Source organism: Thalia democratica, chromosome 7 (genome assembly GCF_965202585.1).
Source record: "Thalia democratica chromosome 7, ktThaDemo2.hap1.1, whole genome shotgun sequence".
NCBI lineage: Eukaryota > Metazoa > Chordata > Thaliacea > Salpida > Salpidae > Thalia > Thalia democratica.
The window spans coordinates 37,861,972-37,883,520 of NC_139171.1; the positions used below are offsets into that span (position 1 = coordinate 37,861,972).

General features: G+C 26.5%; 2 protein-coding genes across 2 annotated transcripts; both read right to left on the bottom strand.

Annotated features, from left to right (window-relative positions):
* Positions 1 to 374: 374 nt before the first annotated feature.
* LOC145840427 (ribosome biogenesis protein wdr12-like) lies at positions 375 to 11,504 on the bottom strand. The gene is made up of 12 exons (XM_082947688.1): positions 11,445 to 11,504; positions 11,014 to 11,107; positions 9,650 to 9,751; positions 4,891 to 5,011; positions 4,496 to 4,612; positions 4,183 to 4,334; positions 3,025 to 3,165; positions 2,471 to 2,614; positions 2,119 to 2,224; positions 1,204 to 1,336; positions 892 to 964; positions 375 to 515 (listed from the first exon to the last, which is right to left on the bottom strand). Exons 1-12 carry the CDS (start codon positions 11,483 to 11,485, stop codon positions 441 to 443), a joined length of 1,299 nt encoding a protein of 432 aa, XP_082803814.1. The 5' UTR covers positions 11,486 to 11,504; the 3' UTR covers positions 375 to 440.
* Positions 11,505 to 11,512: 8 nt separating this feature from the next.
* LOC145840428 (large ribosomal subunit protein mL51-like) lies at positions 11,513 to 12,334 on the bottom strand. Its single transcript, XM_082947689.1, has one exon. It carries the CDS (start codon positions 12,324 to 12,326, stop codon positions 11,820 to 11,822), a length of 507 nt encoding a protein of 168 aa, XP_082803815.1. The 5' UTR covers positions 12,327 to 12,334; the 3' UTR covers positions 11,513 to 11,819.
* Between the last annotated feature and the right edge of the window lie 9,215 nt (positions 12,335 to 21,549).

The following is a 21,549-nucleotide window of genomic DNA, read 5'->3' on the forward strand; positions in this document are numbered from 1 at the left end:
TTAGAACTGCTTAAAAAGTATATTTCTACTGTAGATCAATATTATATTAGTTTTTTATAAAGTCAGTTCAGATTAGTTATTTTTCAAAGCTCTTTAAAATCTTTGAGTATGAAACCTTAAAAAAGATTATCGTAAAGTCTGAATAGTATAATAAATATAATATTATAACTAAATATTTAATTTTTACTATATCAAATTTTAATCAACAAGCGTTTTAGCTCAGTATAATAAATATTAAACACATTACTAAATCAAAACAAGTTTGCAGTACAATAAAAACTCTATCAAAAAATACAAACGAACAATATAAAAAATATGTTTTCTGACGTATAATTTTTATTACTACATAGATATTGAACTAATAACTTGTGCTAAAACAATTTTCTATATAAAGACAATTAAAAAAAGTATATTTACTAAAAGTTTTCTCCGTTCAATCGTTACATTATGCAGTGCTGGCTGCTGTCTTTGCACGAATACACGATCACTTTCTTGTCGCGTCCCCCGCTAACAATCTGCATTGAAAATTTACAAGTTTTCATTTTGTTTTTACTAAACCTGAAAATTATAAAAGCACAATGTTTCAAAACAACATCTTAGTTAGAGAGTAAACACCAGTAGTTTTAATCTGTTTATTCAGCAGCAATTTTAATTCAAGAAAAGTTTACCTTAAAACTAATTTTCAAATTAAAATTATGATATTAAATCTAAATAGTTGCTTGAAAGTAAAACATTGAATCTTGGTCAAAATCAGTCTTATAAACAAATTAAACCATTAAAAACTGTACTATGAAACTTTATAGAGATTTTGCAATGATACAACTTTTAATTATTCAACCTATTCACATAACAAAAATTTAACAGCAAAAATATTATAAAAACACCACTAACAGTGTCATCATTCCAATCAACTGCAAATACGTAATCATCATGACCTTTGATGTCGTAAAGAGCTGTCTTTGTACTGAAAATAGTTATAATATTGTATCAAACGCTTTGTAAAAATACATTTTTAATTCTGTTTATCAATTAAGCTAATCTTCATTTCTTTTTTTTTTCTATCCATATTGTTTTATTAACAGTTTTTTGAATAACGACATAATATTTTCAAATCAGCCAGCTTTTAATTCAACTGGAACAGTAAATTTGTATATTTTTTTTATTTACATAACTTATGTAGTAAATTTTTAAGCAAAAAACTACCTCCTGATATCCCATGTTTTGACGTAGTTGTCATGTGACCCGCTGACCATCTGATACTGGTTGCTAGGCGACCATTTCACACACTTCACGCAGTTGTGATGGGAGGTGAGACTTTTGTTGACGATTCTATCAACTGTAAAGTAGTTTCTATAACAAACTGATAAAAAATATAAAACGCCATTATTGTTGGTTGAAATTTTGGTTGTCATATTTAGGAAAAACATAGTTATTTTAGAAAACTACTACCTTTTTTTAAACTTATTTTGTAATAAAACCTGGTAATTAACTACATTTTAAACATAAACAAATAACCTTATGTTCGGAGTTGCCAAAGGCTTTTTGAAAAATATTCTAGGTTTTAGAAATTTATTCTAGGTTTTTAAAATTAGAAGTTTTTCAGTCCATTTTAAGAATAAAATTAAAATAAAGGTAAAAACTGTCTTAAATGGTATCTAAGTAAGTAAATAAAATATTTTTAAATACTTTAAAGCTACTTTAATGTATTTTAGTTCAAAAAATCCTAAATTTTACTTTTTTTTTGTAACTGATATATTTTTTGTATCTAATTAAATATGATTTTTTAGTAATTTTTGTTCAAATTTTCAGGTTTTTCCAGGTATCTTTTGCCTAAATTATCGAGTTCCAGGTATTTCCAGGTTTTTTGGCAACCCTCCTGTAATATCGTATTTAAATCTGAATTTGTATTTAACAATCATTAAATCAACTAAATAATTTTAAATTTATATATAATAACTTTAGGTATAGTGCGAAATCATTATATAAGCTAAATTGATTTTGATAATTCCAACTAATCTTTATAAAACAAAAATACTGTTTTGTGCTGAAAAAGATATAAAAAATAGAAGATGTTTTACTAATAACATTAATATAATCAACTATATACTACAAGTTAACCGTTTTCTCTGGTGTCCAACAGCCTTATGTGTCTGTCCATGCAGCCAGTTGCAATCAGTCTGTTCATTTGTGAGTAATCCAGATCGTTTACTGCAAGGCTCAGTCCCTGAAAAACATCAAAGTAAAAACTGTTCATGAAAATTCGTATTGAAAAACAATGGACAATTAAGTAAAGCAGAGGTTATAAAAAAGTATTTTAGCTAACTACTTGTTTAGCATTTCAGTTTGTTATTTAGCTAGTTGGTATTTCAGTAAATTGGAAGTAATATTTATAGATGCTGTTATGAAAATAATAAAAATGTTACAACTGTACAACATAAAAAAAACACTTTCACTGAAGCGACAAACTAACGTAGTTTCTGGTGACGTGGTCGGCGTTGACGTCGGTGATTTTGACAGTGTGGTCCTGGGACGCGGACAGAACGTGCTCGTGGTCCATCCACTTCACCCCCGACACCGCGTCCTTGTGCTGCATGGACAGTTCTTGACGGGCTTGCTGAATATTTGAAGTTGGGGTTAAACATTATTTGTGACAGTTTTTGTCTATTTTACTATGTTTTTTGCTGTTTGGTTCATTAAAATTTCAACCAATTCGAATACGAAGAGTCTTTAAAATACCTTTGAAATACGTTATTTAGGTAAGGAAAATAATAAACTGCTACAAACAATAAATTAATGTTGTCAATTCTGAGCATAAATAATATTATTTATATACTAAATGATAGTATAACAACAATAATTACATTAATAAATATATCATCACATATTCCATAAAAAATTATTTAAGTAGTCTAAATACTTAATTATATATTAAATCTACTCACTTTCAAAAGTTAGCTTATCTTCAACTTTTTAAACTAAGCAATAAAAAACACACATTTAAAACATTTCAAGTTAAAAACTAACTCTTGGATAACCACGCAGTTCCATTTTTTTACGCTTGCTAATGCTGAGCTTTTCTGGGTCGACTTGGTTTCTGTCATTGTCAGTAACTTCTACTGCTGCAGACCAAATTTTCACTGTTTTGTCTTGTGAGCCGCTAGCAAGCTGTTATGTATTGAAAGAATAATTTATTTTAGACTTATATAAAGTTAAAAATATAAAATTACTAATAGTTTCACATTCACGTTTTTGCACAAAAAACTAATTGCTCTTAAAAACAATTCAATGTATTGTTACAATGCTTTTTATTAATTGCAAAATAATCAACCGAGGAATAAATTTAAAAAAAATCCCAATGAAAAAATTGTCTTCAAAAATTATTAATATTAATGTTGTGTAGAAGTTTTGTTTAATTGTATGCAGAAAAAAATTCCGACTCATTTATTTTTGCAAAAATAAAATCTGGTCAAGAATACAATTGATGAGTAGAAAAGAAACTTATGCTTTTTTCCATTGAAAATCATAAAAAATGTCTTCCATATAAAGTTGACAGTCATATTCTTTTAACTTTATAAATATTTTGTCATTTTTTTCTTTGTATAAACTTTTCTTTAATTTTAAAAGTTCAACTAAAGCTTTGAGTTCTTTTAGCAAATCAGATTAGTTTTTAATGAATTATTGAACTAAAAAATGTTTATAATAAATTATATTTTCAAAATGGCCACTTTTTCGAACAATTTTTTCAAGTTTTTCAAAATTATAAGTATCTGTGTTTCTTTTTAGTAAAAAGTAAAATTTAAGATTAAATAATAAACTTAAGTTACTTAAAAGATACTGAAATGCTATTTTAAATGTATTTTATAATGAATAAAATTTATATATAATGTTTTTTGTGTACTTCTTATCTTTTCGGAAATTCATTAGTTCAAAATTCCAGGTTATTCCAGATTTTTCAGGATTCCAGTTTAAATGTCCAAGAGGAACATAAATAATTTACAGAGTTTTTAAATGTTGTTGGACGCAAAATAAACTTATAATCAATTTGCTGGACAAAACACTAAACCCTTTTCAAACAATGCATCAGTATAACTTTGCACTGAAACAATACAAGAAAAAGGATAAAAAACTTAAAGAGCAAAATACTATCAAAGTATTCACATTTTTGCATAAAAAAAAACAAACCCATTTATTGTTCGGTGAAAGGCTGATGCAGTTGACCATTTCCTCGTGACCTTTGCAGTAGATGACCGGCTTCATTGACTGAGTGCTTGGCACGGCTTGCCACAACAAGATTGACTGGTCGTTCGAACAACTCGCAAACTGCAGCTTTTCATCTGTTGGGTGAATTGTTATGCGTTGTTTTTTTGTTGCATATATTAAAATCAGCTTTTTATCAAACACCGAAAAAATGCTAACAAATAATAATTAAAAGATAAAAAAGGGATACTATTTATTGCGAACATGTTTTCAGTACAAGTCAATAAAAAGAACAAACCTTCAACAGAGAGCCATTCTACTTGCTTGACAGCGTCTTTGTGAGCGACCGACTGGTTTTCGAAGAGGAAACTTTGCGTTTTCTGCGACCACACTTTAACACTACTGTCGAACGAACCTTTACAAACAATATTTGTTTGTTATATTCATAATATTGTTTACTATACATAACTTAGTATAAAAGTCTACTCTCTTTTTTATAACTAACAGACAACAATGAAAAAAAAAGATAATTTTATCAACTTTATTATAGCTTTTATTAGTTTAGTAACATTTACTTTTTTAATATTATTATCTAAAATAACCCTAAGAAGAACTAAAGTACAAATTGACATATCAAAATTATCTAAGTTATAAATATTTAAGCAAAACTAATTATCATTTAACTGGACGAACCAATCAAAATCAAGCTGTTTTTGATTTTTAGCGAGCGGATCCAATCATTGTTTTCAAAAGACTTCTTATGCTCGGGTTGAGCTTGTTTGATGAAGAAGTTCACGTCGAGCACATGTTCCGTCTGCAAAGTTGTCATAAAGATTTAAATAAAAGTTATCAACAACAATTTTCTCATACACTGAAACATCATTTTAAAAAACACACAACTTTAACAACAAAATCCACGACCAACAACAACTGTTGTTGTTGGTCGTGGATTTTGTTGTTAAAGTTGTGTGTTTTTTTAAATGATGTTTCAGTGTATGAGAAAATTGTTGTGGTGAAGTTCATTATTTTTTAGTAATACTATATCTAGGGAAGTGAGTTTAGCAGAGATTTCAATATTTAGCCGTACTAAAAAATTATCAAACTATAACAAAATGTATATATATATATATAAACTATTTAGGATTCGTGCGCAAAAATTTTCAATTTTAGACTGACGTGTCATTATTTATACTGACCCTTTTCTTGTACTTGTCGGTCAGTCCCAAATTTAAGTTATAAAACTAAATATTAAATGATGTAAGCTTATTAGTTTAGCCATAATGACATGTTCTGCTAATAATAGGAACTTTTAGTTTTTCAATTTCAATTGTTTTACAGGACATGGTCCCTGGAAAACATCAATACTAATTAGAATTGTCATGTAATCGCTACAGACATATTTAAAATTCTACTTTCAGAGTGACAGCTAACCGAGTGCTTGGCTACAAAAACCGATTCTCATTTTTTTTATAACCTCGGAAATTCAAGACTACAAAAACCAAACATTTATTAAAAAAAAAAACACAAATTAATAATCTACTCAAAATTTTTTTTTTTATTTTATGTTAGTAAATCAAAAAAAAAAAGAACTAGAATTGACAAAAATTGACATTTTGCTAGTATTTAAAATAAATAATTTAGTTTGATTTTTCTTACGCGTATGAACCCTGACTTTGAAATATTTAACCCTGAATAATATTTTACATCTCTGAAAATTTAAACTATAAAAGTTGTGAATGAGATGATGTTTTGAACGGATTATCAAACCAAATATCTTAATCGCAGTTTTTAATAATAATTTTAGATGATAATAATGTTAAAACTAAAGCAAAGTTAAGAAACCTATATTATATCTAGAAATAAAAGAAACTAGAATGGATGCTAAACTATTTAAAAAGATATAATAAGTTTCGAAAATATTTCTTTTATAACAAAATTTAATATATCTAAAATATTTTTTTTTACTTATTCAAATAATGAAATTAGGATGGGTAAAATTTCTAATAAAAGAGAAAAAAATGACTAACATACATTTATATACAAAACCAAAAGAAACTAACAATATCTAATAGGAAATAAAGACTTTTATCTCAAACACGATTTGTGTAAATAATAATTTTATTTCATATTACCCAAAAATAATTGTAGACTCACAACTCCTACATACATTACTTTTGTGTCAAAAATTCAAAGCATAAATAATTAATCTAAAAAAACATTATAACTGTTAACTATTCAGTAGAAATTTACACTAGTATTTTAGGTAGCAAAATAATGATTTTAAATAGTTACTTTAAACTAGGGGTGGGCAACGTACGGCCCGCGGGCCGGATTCGGCCCGCGGAGTGAAAACGACCGGCCCCCAAACCATTTTTAAGTTTAAATGGAATCCGGCCCGCGGACAAAATTGATCCGGCCCGCGAGTAGGTGATCCGGCCCGCTAGGCATTTTTAAAATTTATATCAAATCTGAAAAGCCAATGTAATAATTACAGAATTTTTGCAAAACCTCTTTTGAATTGTTTTCACAAAACAAAACTGTAAGACTTTGACCCTGATAACGGTTTTAAATATGGCTTTTTATTTTTGTGGTGAAAAAACACCATTTTGTTATGGTATGATATTTTGGTTTAAGTCAGTTAAAACAATCCTTTCTCAAATTACCCCATAAACATTTTTATGCTGTAACAACTTACTTGATGATACAACCTACTATATTCACCTTCATAAAAAATGGACGTGTAAAAAATTTCTGTCCAACGCAGATGTGCAGTGAGTTGATTTTATAAAAGTTAACTTTTTTTTTTTCATTTAGACATTGACAATTATTTTAAGTTAAAGTGCTTAACTTTATATTTTAGTAAAATATTCCAAGTTGAGATAACAGTTTGCACTCTTTTCTGCTATTGATTTTTAACTACGGACTTTTTAATTAATTGACTGATTAAATTTAGTTATAACCAAATTATAACAATATTTCAAAATAATATCTCATTAATTTCAAGTATGATTTGTTTTAAAATTTATTTGTTTATGTTTGTAGTAACAGTTTACAATCTAGTAAAATTTTGAACAATAGTTGTTAAATTCTAAAAGTAAAGTTCAAAAAAGTTTCTTATCTATTAATTTTACTTTTGAAATAATTTTTCATGTTTTGAGAAAGGTTGAGTCACACTAAGACTACTAAATAACTCTGGCTAGTCTAAAATTCTATAAAAGCTCTGCCAACTTAGGATATTATTTATTTTTTATAAATGGCAGGCAAAATTTTATAGTTTGGTTATTATAACTTTCAATTTTATTCTCATTAAGTATTTTATTATTATTTTGATGTTATTAGGTATTTAAGATTGGTAAATGGTTAATTTTTCAAACTTGGATGACATCAAATTTTTATTTGACTTTTCTTTTAAACTCAGACTTATTTTTGTTTAACAAGTTAAAATTTTTCAAAAAGAGCAATCCTATTATAATTTAGAATAAATAAAACATTGTTTGCAAGATGTTTAATATTTATAGATTTGTTTTATCTCTTTTTTAGATTGTAGTATCAGATTAGATATTTAATCTTTAATATTGAAAGAACCTTGAACTTGAAAATTTTGGAAAAGTTAATTTTATTGCCAAGAATTTAGTACTTAAAAAATAACAAGATAAAACCTTAAGAATTTTTACATAAAACGATGAAATTTAGATAAAATAAAAAATGTTGTATATATGTTTTTATATTTTTTTATTTTTAAATATATTTAGTATCTTCATTAATTCTATACTATTAAGCACAATTTTTGACCTTAATTGTATTTTTTTACTAAAAGCAAATAGCAAAAGTTGTACTTTTAAAATTCAAAAAGTCCTCCATAACCTCAAGATATCTACACAATCAGGATATTTGGTGTACTTAGGATATCTTTTTTATAAATTTCAGGATTACTCACGATAATTAAAATTTCAAAAAAAAAACAAGATTTTCTCAGGACCTGTTTAGCTTTAAAAAAAAAATCAAATGATTATTTTATCATTTTTAATAATCCCTTTCCAATTTTTTTCTAGATTTTGAAAAAGGTTTAGTTTCAATATTTTCTTATATTATCTAAGTTTAACAGTTTTGTAAATAAGTTGATAAAAAAATTTAAATCAAACATATAATTTTTGTTGTTCTTAGTAAATTTTTAGATAGATTTTATGTATCATTGAGCAACTTCAAAAGATGACCATGAAACCAGTTGTTTTGTTCGAGACTTCATACATTTGCAGACAAACATTTCCGACCTTAAAAATCATTAAGGATTAGCTAATTTCATACCGAATCAGTATTCCAGTGCACTTGCAGATTTTTCCAAACCGTCATGCAACTTTTAAACAACTCTAATACATTATCAACCTTAAGTGTTTCATCTGCATCATTTAATTTTTTTTCGCTTTTTATGGTAAAACTGTTTATTATATAAAAATTATTTGTTCTTTCGATTCTTTTATACGTGCAAAAATATGTAATGAATCTTTATAAGTTTATTTAAATTAAAAGGTAGTAGTTTAAGACCGTAATGTAAGTAAACTTCTGAGTAATATTATTAATGTAAACTCCAGCCAAGGATTGTCAAAATTAGATAGTTTCGAATAGTTAAAAATTTCTTAATTTACAGCTTGAAATGTTAGGCTCGAGTAACTTTTAGTAAGTAAATTTTTGGTTTTATAAGATTAAGTAGTATTAGTTCGGTTCAGAGGTAAAATCAATATAGAATTAACATAAAATTTCATACTTAATTCAAAATTCTAAAATACTCGATCAATTAGCATCCAGCCGAAACCCAAATCTTTTTTGGAATTAGATTCTATTCGGATCCGGAACCTTGTCTAAAAATAGTATTTTGCCAGATCCGGATAATATTATTAAATAAGGATCCGGATCTATAAAAGGATCCAGCTGGATCCGGTAAATCACTTACTCTAAATGCTCCGGCCCGCTGAGGCTTTTTTTTTTTTGGATCCGGCCCGTCAATTATTTACGTTGCCCACTCCTACTTTAAACTAAAACTCATCGAAATAAAACTACAAACATATAACAAAGTGTAAAAAATGGTACTTTAAATTTTTATTTGAAGTATAAAAGGAAAAAAATGTAAACTATATATACAAAAGTTTAAGAAATATATAAATAATTTAAAATCATTTAAATCATGTATGTACATCAAAAGCTGTTAACTTATATTGGTAAGAAAATATAAAAAAACATACGTAATAGACGTTATATTAAAAAACAACTGTAAAAAAATTACAATTAGTCACTGAATAAAAAATTACAGGGAACAAATTTAAATATCAATGAAGTTGAAGTCATATAAGTATTAAATAATTAAACTGTGAAAAATAAATAATAAAATTAAGTGATTCAAAATTTATAAAAAAAGTAATTCTTTACTTTTTCTGCGTACTAAACAATATACACTTACATCTGTTAGAAGAGTATCGTTTACGTGCTGGATAATTGAAGATCTAAGAAGTTCATCATCTATCAAAAAATCAAAACGAATATTTGATTCTTCTTTTAGTTTCTGTTTAAAACAACAAAATAACATCAGAAAAAAATAAAATAACTTAAACTTAATGTTTTTAAGACAAATATGCATAGAAGAAACTAATTTTATAAACATGTAAAAGGTGTGTTGTAATTTATCACCATACCTTATACAGTAAAAAACTTTTTTACAGGAGGAAATGAATTACTTTTTTCACAATTGGATCTTATTTTGTAAAAATTGAACTAAGCTACAAGTTGTTCTTTACAAATTTTTGAAATTAAAAATAATTTTTGAGATATAGTCGATCAAATTTTTAGAGTACACTAGGTTTCTTTTGGGGGAAAAACAAAAATATCAAATAACTAGAAATCACTTAAAATATATCTCCTCTTACGTTTTTTGAGATCTTTATCTTAAATTTTTATGAAATGTTCCTTACAAGATATTCAACTGTAACAAAATTCTAAGAAATTAAAATTTTATGACAAAAAAAACGGGTAACTGTCAAAATTGCACAAGTGTACAAAATTGCACAAAGATATTTTTGCACGAAGACACTTTTGAACAAGCAGAAAATTTTGCACAGATACATTTTTGCACGGGTTGAATTTTTATTTAGTTTTTTTTTTTATTTACTATCACTGTTACCCCTAACCATACCCTCGGTCGGTAGCTTTTTTTTATTAATTTTTATTTAATTATTTTTTTTTTTATAATAATTTTTATTAGTTACTTTTTTTGTTTTTTTTTACTATCACTGTTACCCCTAAACCTTACTCTCAGTCAATAACTTGTTATTCTTTTTTTTTTGTATTTTTTTACTTTTGTGCAAAAATGTAACTCGTGCAAAATTGACTCTTAGTGCAAAATTGTCTTTGTGCAATTTGTTCCCTCGTGCAATTTTGTGCACTTGTGCAATTTTATTCATGTGCAATTTAGACCCATTTCCAAAAAAACAGCTAGCTTGCGATACAATTTTATAAATATTGCAAGGAACATTTTAAAAAAGTTTGAGGTAATTATCTCATTATACGTAAGAGGAGATCTTTTAATTTGCGCCTTCCATGAGGAACTTGTTGTTCTCTCCGACTTTGACTAGCTATAATTCAAAAACTGTTTTTAATTTAAAAAACCTGTAAAAAGCAACTTGTAGTTTAGTTAAAATTCATCAAAGATCAAATTGTGAAAAAAATAAATTTAACCCTTCCTCCTATGCCATTAAAACAACATACAGCTTTACAGGTAATTAAGCATAATACTAATTTCTAAACAGTTATAAAACTGTAAAAACATACATTTTGGTCAACTAGGATTTTCTTTATAATATTGTTGAGTTGTTCTTGATCAGTGTTACCATCTAGAGTGTATTTCTTCTCATCAATTTTGTAACTAAAATATATAACTATAGCAAACAACAAAATTTCATTAAAAACTATTTTTAATTATTGATGCTACTACATCCTTACTACTGTTTTTTTTTTCTTTCTTAAAGTGATACACTTTTGTTTTTAACTTTAAAGTACTCAAAAACTTATTTGTATACTTGTTTACAATAAAATAAAAATTGAATTAAGTTAAATTCGAATGTAAATAAAATCTTAACATAAAGCGTTAAAAAAGTAACTTTTCAAATTGTTCAAAATAAACTTTTAAAAAATATCAAAATTCAGATAATTTCCAATTAGTCAAAATAAAATTATCATCTCAACTTATAAGTGTAACTTACCTTTCATGTGGTGTTGAAAACTTAATTTCTAATTGAACCATGATTTTTCGTTTTATTACTAATTCTGTGATGAAATTTCTTAATAAATTCAAGTTCAAAAAAATTTAACGGAAAAAAATATTAGTTTAATCTTATAAAATGTAAGACTAACACTAAATTTTTCCAGATTCAAATAGACTAGATTGTACTTAAAAATTTTATTTTTATTTTTAAAAAAGTTTTCTTATTGTTTTAAAAATAGATTCGCTTGCAACATAATAATTTTAAAAACTTTTTGATAAAATTTTTTATATAAAAGAAGACATAAATTTGTTATCAATATCGCAATTAAAAAATTGTCTAACTAGCATAATTTACAAAATAAACAATTGTACATTATCCCTGCACGCGCCATTTTTTCTTTGGATTTTTAATTCCATGAACAGCAAAATCAGGGGCTTCCTTGCTGATCATTTTTCTATTTACCTTCACCCTGAGATATCTAATGCGCTTTGAAATGGCATCCAAATCTTCCAAGTACATGTTATCTCCGTGCATGCCTTTCTTTCTTATGAGGCGCTTCAACTCAGTTTCATTGTGCAGTCTCGCATATGCAGGTCCTTTTGCCATCACTTCGGGTTGGAGAGTTACGTCATTGCCCAGCATAGAAACAAAATCATATCTGCCAAAGTAAGCTTCCCTTCTTGACCATTCGTCAGGACGCCTTGTTTGTGGCAAGCTTGGAAACCATGTCTTTTCATCTCCATTTTCTGTCTGTACCTTAGGCCAGTTCTCTGTAGTAAGAAACTTTTTTCGGTTGTATTGTGGCATGTCTTTGTACTTTAAATGGACATTTGTAGTTGAAAATGTCCTCTTTGAAAGTGAAAAAACTTGTTTTAACATACTTGTTCTGCTCTGTAAAAACATTTTACACACTACAATAAAATATATTTATACAAAAATACATTCTTAACAAATTTATTAAACTATATTTAAAAAACATTTATTAATTCTACTACAAAAGATACTAGTTTTAACTACTTCAATATATACTTAAAATTTTCACTAAAAAAAGAAAACTTTATTTTAAACTATGAAAGCCATATTTGTTTATAAAAGTTTTAAACTTTAAAATTGAAATGATTAATAACAGGGTTGCCACCCGTTTTTTCAAATTTTTTTTCCAGTTTTTCCAAATACCTTTCAGGTTTTTAAAAGTACACATTTTGGGTATGTTTAAAGTTAAGTTTTTTGTAAGAAACTGTGTTTTTATAGTATAAAAACATTAAAAAGATACTGTAAAGCTACTTTAAAAGTGTTTTTTAATAAAAAAATTTTAATGATGACAAAAAGTTTTTACCTGTATGGTAGATTTTTTGTGTCAAATTTATATTTTACTATACTTAACATGTAAAGATTATTAAAAACTCCAGGTTTTTCTAGGTTTTTTTCAAAAATTCTCCAATTCCAGGTTTTTCAGGTATTTTTTACCTAAATTGTCAAATTCCAGGTATTTCCAGGTAAAGTAGCAACCCTGTAATAATTAAAACTTCGTTTAGACAAAAGTATTGTTAATAATCAATGCAGTCCAATATTATTTGTTGCATATTTTTAAGACAGAAATAAAACTAGATTAAATGTCAGAAAGCTAACTTACACATGGTTGCCACAGATCAAGCTGAGAAAAATTTCCTGACTTTTCCTTACTTTTTACTAAAATTTTCCTGACTTTTCTATAACAAACTCTTAATTTAAACTTATTATAAAACACATAATCTAACACTTGCAGGGTTGCCACAGATCAAGCTGAGAAAAATTTCCTGACTTTTAATTAAAATTTTCTTGGTTTTTCTAAATCTAAACTCTTAAGTTAAACTTATTCTAAAAAAACATAATCAAACACTTGCAATTATATAAATCTTCCAATCTTATTTTTATACAGGTTTAAACAACATTTTTTTTTGATGAATTCAATCATCTAACTTCCATTACATCGCTTGAACCATTTGTGTATGATTATGTATTTGCAATAATCAGCTCTAATAGCAAAATACTTGTATTTTTTAACTTGATACAGTTCTAGTTTGTATGCACCCATATAATCCTTAACTCTTTTTCTGGATGTAATAGTTTCTCATACTGTTTTCAAGCAGAGCTGTGTTAATACTTAATCTAGTTTGACCTCAGCCTGGCCATTGTGCAACACAAATAATGGTTGCAACAAACTTCCGAGAGAAGATTTGGCAGAAAATTTTAATGTTTCAAAATAGAACTGGTCCAAACAATCTTCCTTTTGCTTGAAGCTCTTGAACTTTAATGCATTCATTGGACAGTTTACCAAAGTTCTAAATTGTTCAATGCTAGTATTACCTTCGGAGTTAGAGCACATTTTTTTACTATCTTTAGGAGTGCACAATGTTGGCAAAACGCTTAACAACAATTGTGACTCCTAATTTTTCAAGGCTAGGCAGATTTAGGCATGACAGATTTTTTACTTATGTACTTCCAATAGCCATTCTGCTCCGGAGATATTCAACCGCTTTTATAACAAATAATCTACATTCTTTGTTGAAATTTAAGACCTTTTGCTCCTCAACTAGATCTTTTTCCTCCAATTTGCAAGCAAGAAAGGGCAGGTTTTAGGGAAGCTTGATCATTTATTCAACCTTGAATAACTGGTTAAGCTGAGGTTTGTAACTATTATGTCTTTCATAATGATGCACATCAATTTAATTACCAAGCACATAATGTCCTCATGCATAAAGGCAACAACAGGCTAGGTACTCTGGTACAATGTCAAAAAAGGCTGCATGAGAGATATCACATAACTAAATAAATGCAGGAAACATGGTTGCCACTGATCAAGCTGAGAAAAATTTCCTGACTTTTTACTAAAATTTTCCTGACTTTTCTAAATCTTAAATTAAACTTATTCTAAATACATAATCTAACATCTGAAACTATATATAACTGTTCAATATGTTAACAGAAAATTTTTGCAGTTTTAAAAAGGATATTTTACTAAATTATACCAGATGAAGGCATTCGAAATAAAATTAAATATTATTGTAAATTTCTAGGAAAATTTTGGAATTTTTTTCAGACTATAAAGGACTTTTTATTAATTTTTACCATTTGAAGGCTTTGGAAAACAAGGAACTTTGTAAATTTAAACTGACAAAATCTGACTTTTTTTTTTAATTTAATCAAATTTCCTGAATTTTCCTGACTATTTTTCAAAACCCCCCATTTTTTCCTGACTTTTCCTGACTTTTGTCAATTTTTTTAATTTTTCCTGACTTTTCCTAATTTCCTTACCTAGTGGCAACCCTGAGGAAAATTTTTGTGTATATATCACAGTTTCACTATGAAGTGTCCTTGCCACAGATCATCAATACTAAAGAGCATAAAAAACTGCGTGTTTAAGTAGGGTTGTTGTTCAATATGTTAATAGAAAAATTATGCAGTTTTACAAAGGATTTTTTATTGTTTTATATTAGATGAAGGCATTGGAAACTAAATAATTTTGTAAATTTCTAGGAAAATTTTGCAATTTTAGTCTGACTTTAAAGGATTTTTAATTAATTATTTACTATTTGAAGGCTTTGGAAAATAAGGAATTTTGTAAATTAGTCTGACCTTTTTTTTTCAATTTTATCAAACTTCCTGAATTTTTTTCAAAAACCCCCATTTTTTCCCGACTTTTTTTTTTTTCAGTTTTTCCTAACTTTTCCTGATTTCCTGACCGTGTGGCAACCCTGTAGCTAGATAAATTTGTGTGCATATATCAGTTTCACTATAAAAGTGTCCTTGCTACAGATCGTCAATACTAAAAAGCTTAAAAATCTATTAGGGTACTTTTAAATCTAGTAGGGTACTTGTTCAATCTGTTAATAGAAAAATTTTGCAGTTTTATAAACGATATTTTATTAATCTCTACCAGATGAAGGCATTGGAAGTTAAATAGTTTTGTAAATTTCTAGGAAAAGGTTGGAATTTTTTCTGACTTAAAAGTATTTTTAATTGATTTGACCATTTGAAGGCTTGAGAAAATATAAAAATTTGTTAATTTAAACTAACAATATTTAAACTTTTCTGACAAATTTTCTGACTTTTCCTGACTTTTGTCATTTTTTTTAGTTTTTCCTGACTTTTCCTGGTTTTCTGACCTTGTGGCAACCCTGTAAATGTTATCCTATAAAAGGCTAAGATGTTTTATAATATTTATCTGAAATAATTTCTTTTTGTTGAAAAATTAAAAAAAAACTACATTAAATTAGTAGCTACCATTTCATAAAAAAATAAAAAAGTAATTTTTTTTTAACAATATCTATATCATGTACAGGACTTGTTTTTATTTATCTACTATCCACAGATTTTTACTAGAGAATTACTGGCTTAAATTACTTTTAATTTCTATTTAAGATTTAAAGAATAAAGTTTGTTTTTAAATATTTTTTGTGAACATTTTGTATATCTAACAGTATCTAAAATAACAGAATAAAAATAATTTTCTACAAATTAGGTGCAGGACTTCTGGTAGATCAATATTCAGGATAATATGTTATAAAATTCTAAATGCTGTAAAAAGGTTAATCTCGCATTTAACCTTTAAAAAAATTAAACGAACAATTTAAAACTACTGCAAAATTTTGTACTGGATATAATTTAAGTACAAAAAACAGTCTATTGAAAAAAAACTTTATACTAAAATAATCTTAGACAAATGCAATACTCTGTTAAATTATTCAGCACTTGATAAAATTGTATCTTTTAATATAAGTTGTCAATAAAAAGGTTTTTACAAAAGTATTTGAATCATAATAATAACTAAGGTTAAACATTTGCTAACAAATTCAAAACCTTTGAGAGCTAAATAAAATTTACTAAAAAAAACATTTTAACAGCTAGTTTATAACAAATTGAATTTCTATATACAATACTTTAGAACCTACTTACTTTAAGTTCACTTAAAAATAAAAAAGTACATTTATCTCTGATCGAATGTTAATTACTGTTTTTAAGGTGAAAAGTTATTTTAAAAGTAAAACTTCATGTTACTACTTCATAAATAAAAATCTTTTTGATCCTTACTTCCTTTGTATGTTTTAAAATAAATACTCATAAAAGTATCAAAAATACATAAGATATTTTTTTAGTTTAAACTTTGAACTTTAAATTCAAATTTTTATAATTGATAAGTCCTTTTTATATTAAATTTGAACAAAAAAGACTTTGTTTACTAACTTACTTAATTTTTTGGTTATAATTTTAAACTTACACTAGATATTCTGGAGCTGTTGATGAAGAGCAAAAAAAAAAAAAGGTCTTAGATGGTTTTAATGGTAGTAATTTGAGAAATCTTGTTGGAGGGGACCATAGCATTTTTAATTTCTTTAAAGGTGGCCTTTTTTAAAAAAGTTTGGGATACCCAGCTCTAGATAGTTTTTTATTCACTCTAAGAGGATCTTTTATTTTACAATATAAAGCAAACAAATCACTACAATACTTTTTATTGATTACGCTATTGTAAAATAAAAGCAACTAAACATTTAAGTTTTATTAGTTTATGATAAACAAATTTAAGGGCACAGGGGTGTAAACCACCTTTTCATAATTTAGTCTTATTTTATTGAGTTTTAACTAAGCTACAAGTTGGTTTTTACAGATTTTTAAAACTCAAAATGATTTTTGAGATATAGCCTGTCAAAGTCGGAGACTACAATAGGTTACTTATGGGAGGAGTCATGCTCCAGTCAAAATTTTAAGTAAATATGAACAAAAACTAAAAGCTAAACTGTAAATAACAAAAGGTATAATTATCTCAATTAACTTTTAAAAATTAATAGGATTGCCACAGATCAAGATGAGAAAAATTTCCTGATTTTTTACTAAAACTTTCCTGACTTTTCTAAATCTAAAATCTTAATTAAAACTTATTCTAAAATACATATTCAAACACAACTATACAAAGCTTTCAATCTTATTTTTATACAGGTTAAAACAACAGTTTTTTTTGAAAAACTCAATTATCTAACTTCCATTACATCACTTGTAAATCATCTGTGTAAGATTGATGTATTTGCAATAAACAGCTTTATCAGCAAAATACTTGTATTTTCTAACTTGGTACAGTCCTAGTTTGTATGCATACATTTAATACTCTATTTTTCTTATGGATGTGATAAGTTCTCCTTTCATACTGTTTTCAAGCAGAGCTTTGTTAAGGGCATAGGGGGTGAAAAAACTTTTTTTGAAACTGATCTTATATTATCTAGTTTTTTATAAGCAACAAGATGCATTTTACAGATTTTAAAAATTCAAAATAACTTTTGAGATATTTTTTGGTTAAAGTCAGAGGCAACAATAGGTTCCTTATGGAAGGTGCAAACTAAAACAGCAAAAATAGACTATTTCACTAAAAATTTATCTCCTCCTACGTTTTTTGAGATAACTACCTCAAACTTTCAGAAAATGTTCCTTAATATATTATTTTTTAATTTTGTTCTGACAGAATTTTCTATATATTGCAAGCAACATTTCCTGAAAATGTGAGGTAGTTATCTCAAAAAACGTAGAAGATTGATTTTTAGTGATTTGCCAAGCACAAAATATTCTCATGCATAGAGGCAACAACAGGCTGGATACTCTGGTACAATGTCAAAAAAGGCTGCATGAGAGGTACCACATAACTAAAGAAAATGCAAAAAAACTTTTGTGTATATATCAGTTTCACTATGAAAGTGTCCTTTCTACAGATCATCAATACTAAAAAGCATAAAAAAAACTGCTTTTTTAAGTGGGGTAGTTGTTCAATATATTAATAGAAAAATTTTGTAGTTTTATTAAGGATATTTTATTAATTTTTACCACATAAAGGCATTGGAAATTAAGTAAATTTGTAAACTTCTAGGAAAAGGTTGGAATTTTTTTCTGACTTTAAAAGTTTTTTAGATAATTTTAAACCACTTGAAGGCTTTGGAAAATAAGAAATTTTGTAAATTTCAACAGACATAAATCTGATGTTTTTTCAAATGCTGTCTAATTTTTTGACTTTTTTCAAAAACCCCTATTAATTCCTGACTTTTGTCATTTTTTAGTTTTTCCTGACTTTTCCTGACCTTGGGCAACCCTGTACTGTAAAGCTACTTAAAATATGTCTTTTAATAAACAGGGTTCGTGCGCGAAATTTTTTTCATTTAGCCTGACTGAGACCAATTTAGCCTGACATTTTTTCAAAGTAAGGAAAATCCCCTTTAGATGTTACTTTAGGTATTGGGGGGTCTTGATTAGTACTATTGTAGTCTCTGACTTTAACCAGCTGTATCTCAAAAATATTTTGAGCTTAAAAAATCTGCAAAAAGCAACTCATAGCTTAGTTATAACTCAATAAAATAAGACTAAATTGTGAAAAGGGTGATTGACCCCTCCCTATGCTCTTAACATAACATATTCAGTAATAAGTTTTAAAATAAGTGTTATATATTATCTATTACTAGTGTAAAAATTTAATATATAGTACTAAATACAATTGTTTAATTTAATTAATCACTAAGTAAAAACATTATAACCAGAAGATTTACATTAAAACGACGTGAAATGTCTTGTTTTATTTAAATTCAAAATGAAACGCTTACAGGAGTATTAAAATTCAAACAAACAGCTAAGTTGTTGAACTAAACTGTAATGCTTAAATTGTATTAGTTTAATAAATTTTCATAATTATGACGTATATAATCTAATCAAAACAAAATTATGAAGACTCTTAAACAGTTTTTAGAGATTCAACAAATGTTTTAAGCGTTTGTTTTTACAAATACTAACTGGTTTTGTCTTTAATAACTAAATCTTTATTTAGAAATAAATTCACATCTCATTTGATCTTAAAAAGATTTCTCAATTTTTTTAATCAAAATTTTTCAAGCACTTGAACTGAGAAAAACTGATATTCTCAAATTTTTAAGTAAAAAAACTGATTTAGCCTGACGTTTTTCAACTTTTTTCAAAAAAACTGATTTAGCCTGACTTAGCCTGATTTAGCCTGACGCGCACGAACCCTGAATAAAAAAACTATTTGATGATGACAAAAAATATTTATTTATATGATAGATTTTAGAGTCAAATTGAAATTTTAATACTATAATATGTGAAATTGTTTAAATTCCAGGTTTTTTAGTAACTTGAGTAACGTATTTTTCTACAAAATTCCAAGTTTTTATAGGTTTTTTCAAAATTTCTCAAATTCTAGGTTTTTAAAGGATATTTTTTCCTTAAATTGTCAAATTTCAGGTTTTTCTAGGTAAAGTGGCAACCCTGTATAAAATAAAACTTAATTTTTCATTGTTTTTAAAGTCATTTAAGGGCATAGGGGGGTAAACACCTTTTTTGGTTTTTTATCTTATTTTATATAGTTTTTACTACGCTACAAGATGCTTTTTACAGATTTTAAAAATTCAAAATAATTTTTGAGATATAGCTGGTCATAGTTGGAGGCAACAATAGGAACCTTTTGGGAGGCGCAAACTAAAACAGCAAATAACTAGAAATCACTAAAAATCTATCTCCTCCTACGTTTTTTGAGATAACTGCCTCAAATATTTAGGAAATGTTCCTTGCAATATTTAGAAAATTCTGTTTGAGCAGAATTTAAAAAAATTACAAAATAAAAATTTTATAACAAAAAAAAAAGTTGTTTTTTTTTGTTTATTTTTTATATAAAATTTTTATTTTTTTTTTAATTCCTTCCAACAGAATTTTCTAAATATATCAAGGAACATTTCCTAAATATTTGAGATATTTATCTCAAAAAACATAGGAGAAGATAGATTTTTAGTGAAATAGTCTATTTTTGCTGTCTTAGTTTGCACCTCCCAGAAGGATCTATTGTTGCCTCCGACTTTGACCGGCTATATCTCAAAAATTATTTTGAATTTTTAAAATCTGTAAAAAGCATTTTGTAGCGTAGTAAAAACTATATAAAATAAGATAAAAAACCAAAAAAGGGTGTTTACCCTCCCCCCCCCCCTATGCCCTTAAACTGGTGTATTCTTTCTGAATATGTTTTATCTATTTTACTTAAATACTTAATTTTGCAATAAACTGCAAATGAGCCTGATTTCTTTAGTTATCCTGATAAAGTTTCTAGCTGGCCTAAGTTAGCTTGAATTGTCTTTTTTAAGTATAAAATGAAGTTAAGTTAACCTGGTCCAGTTCATTTAATTAAATTAATTCATAGCTATATGTTCAGAATTTCAAAAAGTCCCCAACATCACTACACAAAAAAATACAGCTTCAGTGTTCAAAATGTTTATGATTCAAAAAATACAAGCAGTACACTTATAAATTTTTAAAAACTATTCTACAAAGTTATAGTTTTCCAATTTCTATTTTTATTAAGTGTTGTGGAGAGTTTAATATTATTATAGTACAAAAAAAAAGAATTGTAAGCAAGACATGGAAGTATTCTAATCAGAGTTATTGTATAAAAAAATAAAACGAAAAATTAAAATAAGTTACAACAGAAAAAGTAACTTGTAAGCCAGAAGTCGCAAGTTTCAAAAGTTTTTTAAAATTCATTCTGCTAACTGTAGGTTTACTTATCTTACAATGTATCCACACAAATTTCAATAACCTCTTCCAACGGTATGTTGATAAAAAGGCTTTTAACATCAAATGACGCAATAAACGTATTATTAGCTTCCATTATTTTGATTTTGTCTACGAACGTAAAGGAAACCTTTAAAAAATATGCAGAAAAGTATGAATATAAATATGAATAGTAGTTTTTACAATAATGATATTAACAACAACAAATTTCTTTCCATTCAAAATTTTTGTTTTGAATAATTTTCAAAGTCTTAAACTGTAGTAATATAAAGCAAACAAAATTTGCAAACATAAAAAAGAAGAGTTTTTTCTTTGATTTCCTCAAAAAAAGAGAGATTTTTTAACATAAGTAATATTAAGTAAATAAAACAGTTATCTCAGCTTACTTTTGAACTACTTTATTTTTTGCTAAAGTGTAATCGTCCATAACTATTTTTTTACATTTTCATGCAGAAAAAAAAAATAAAATAAAATATTAAAAATGTTTGTAAGCAAAAAAAAAATTGTAAGTATTCTGAAC

Excerpts from the sequence above, each read along its gene's own strand:
- LOC145840427 (XM_082947688.1), bottom strand. The coding sequence starts at position 11,485 with ATGGTTCAATTAGAAATTAAGTTTTCAACACCACATGAAAG. Across the intron at positions 4,613-4,890 it reads AAACAGCTTGATTTTGATTG|GTTCGTTCGACAGTAGTGTT; the intron begins GTTCGTCCAGTT and ends TTGTTTGTAAAG. Across the intron at positions 3,166-4,182 it reads TTTCACCGAACAATAAATGG|CTTGCTAGCGGCTCACAAGA; the intron begins GTTTGTTTTTTT and ends AATACATAACAG.
- LOC145840428 (XM_082947689.1), bottom strand. The coding sequence starts at position 12,326 with ATGTTAAAACAAGTTTTTTCACTTTCAAAGAGGACATTTTCAACTACA.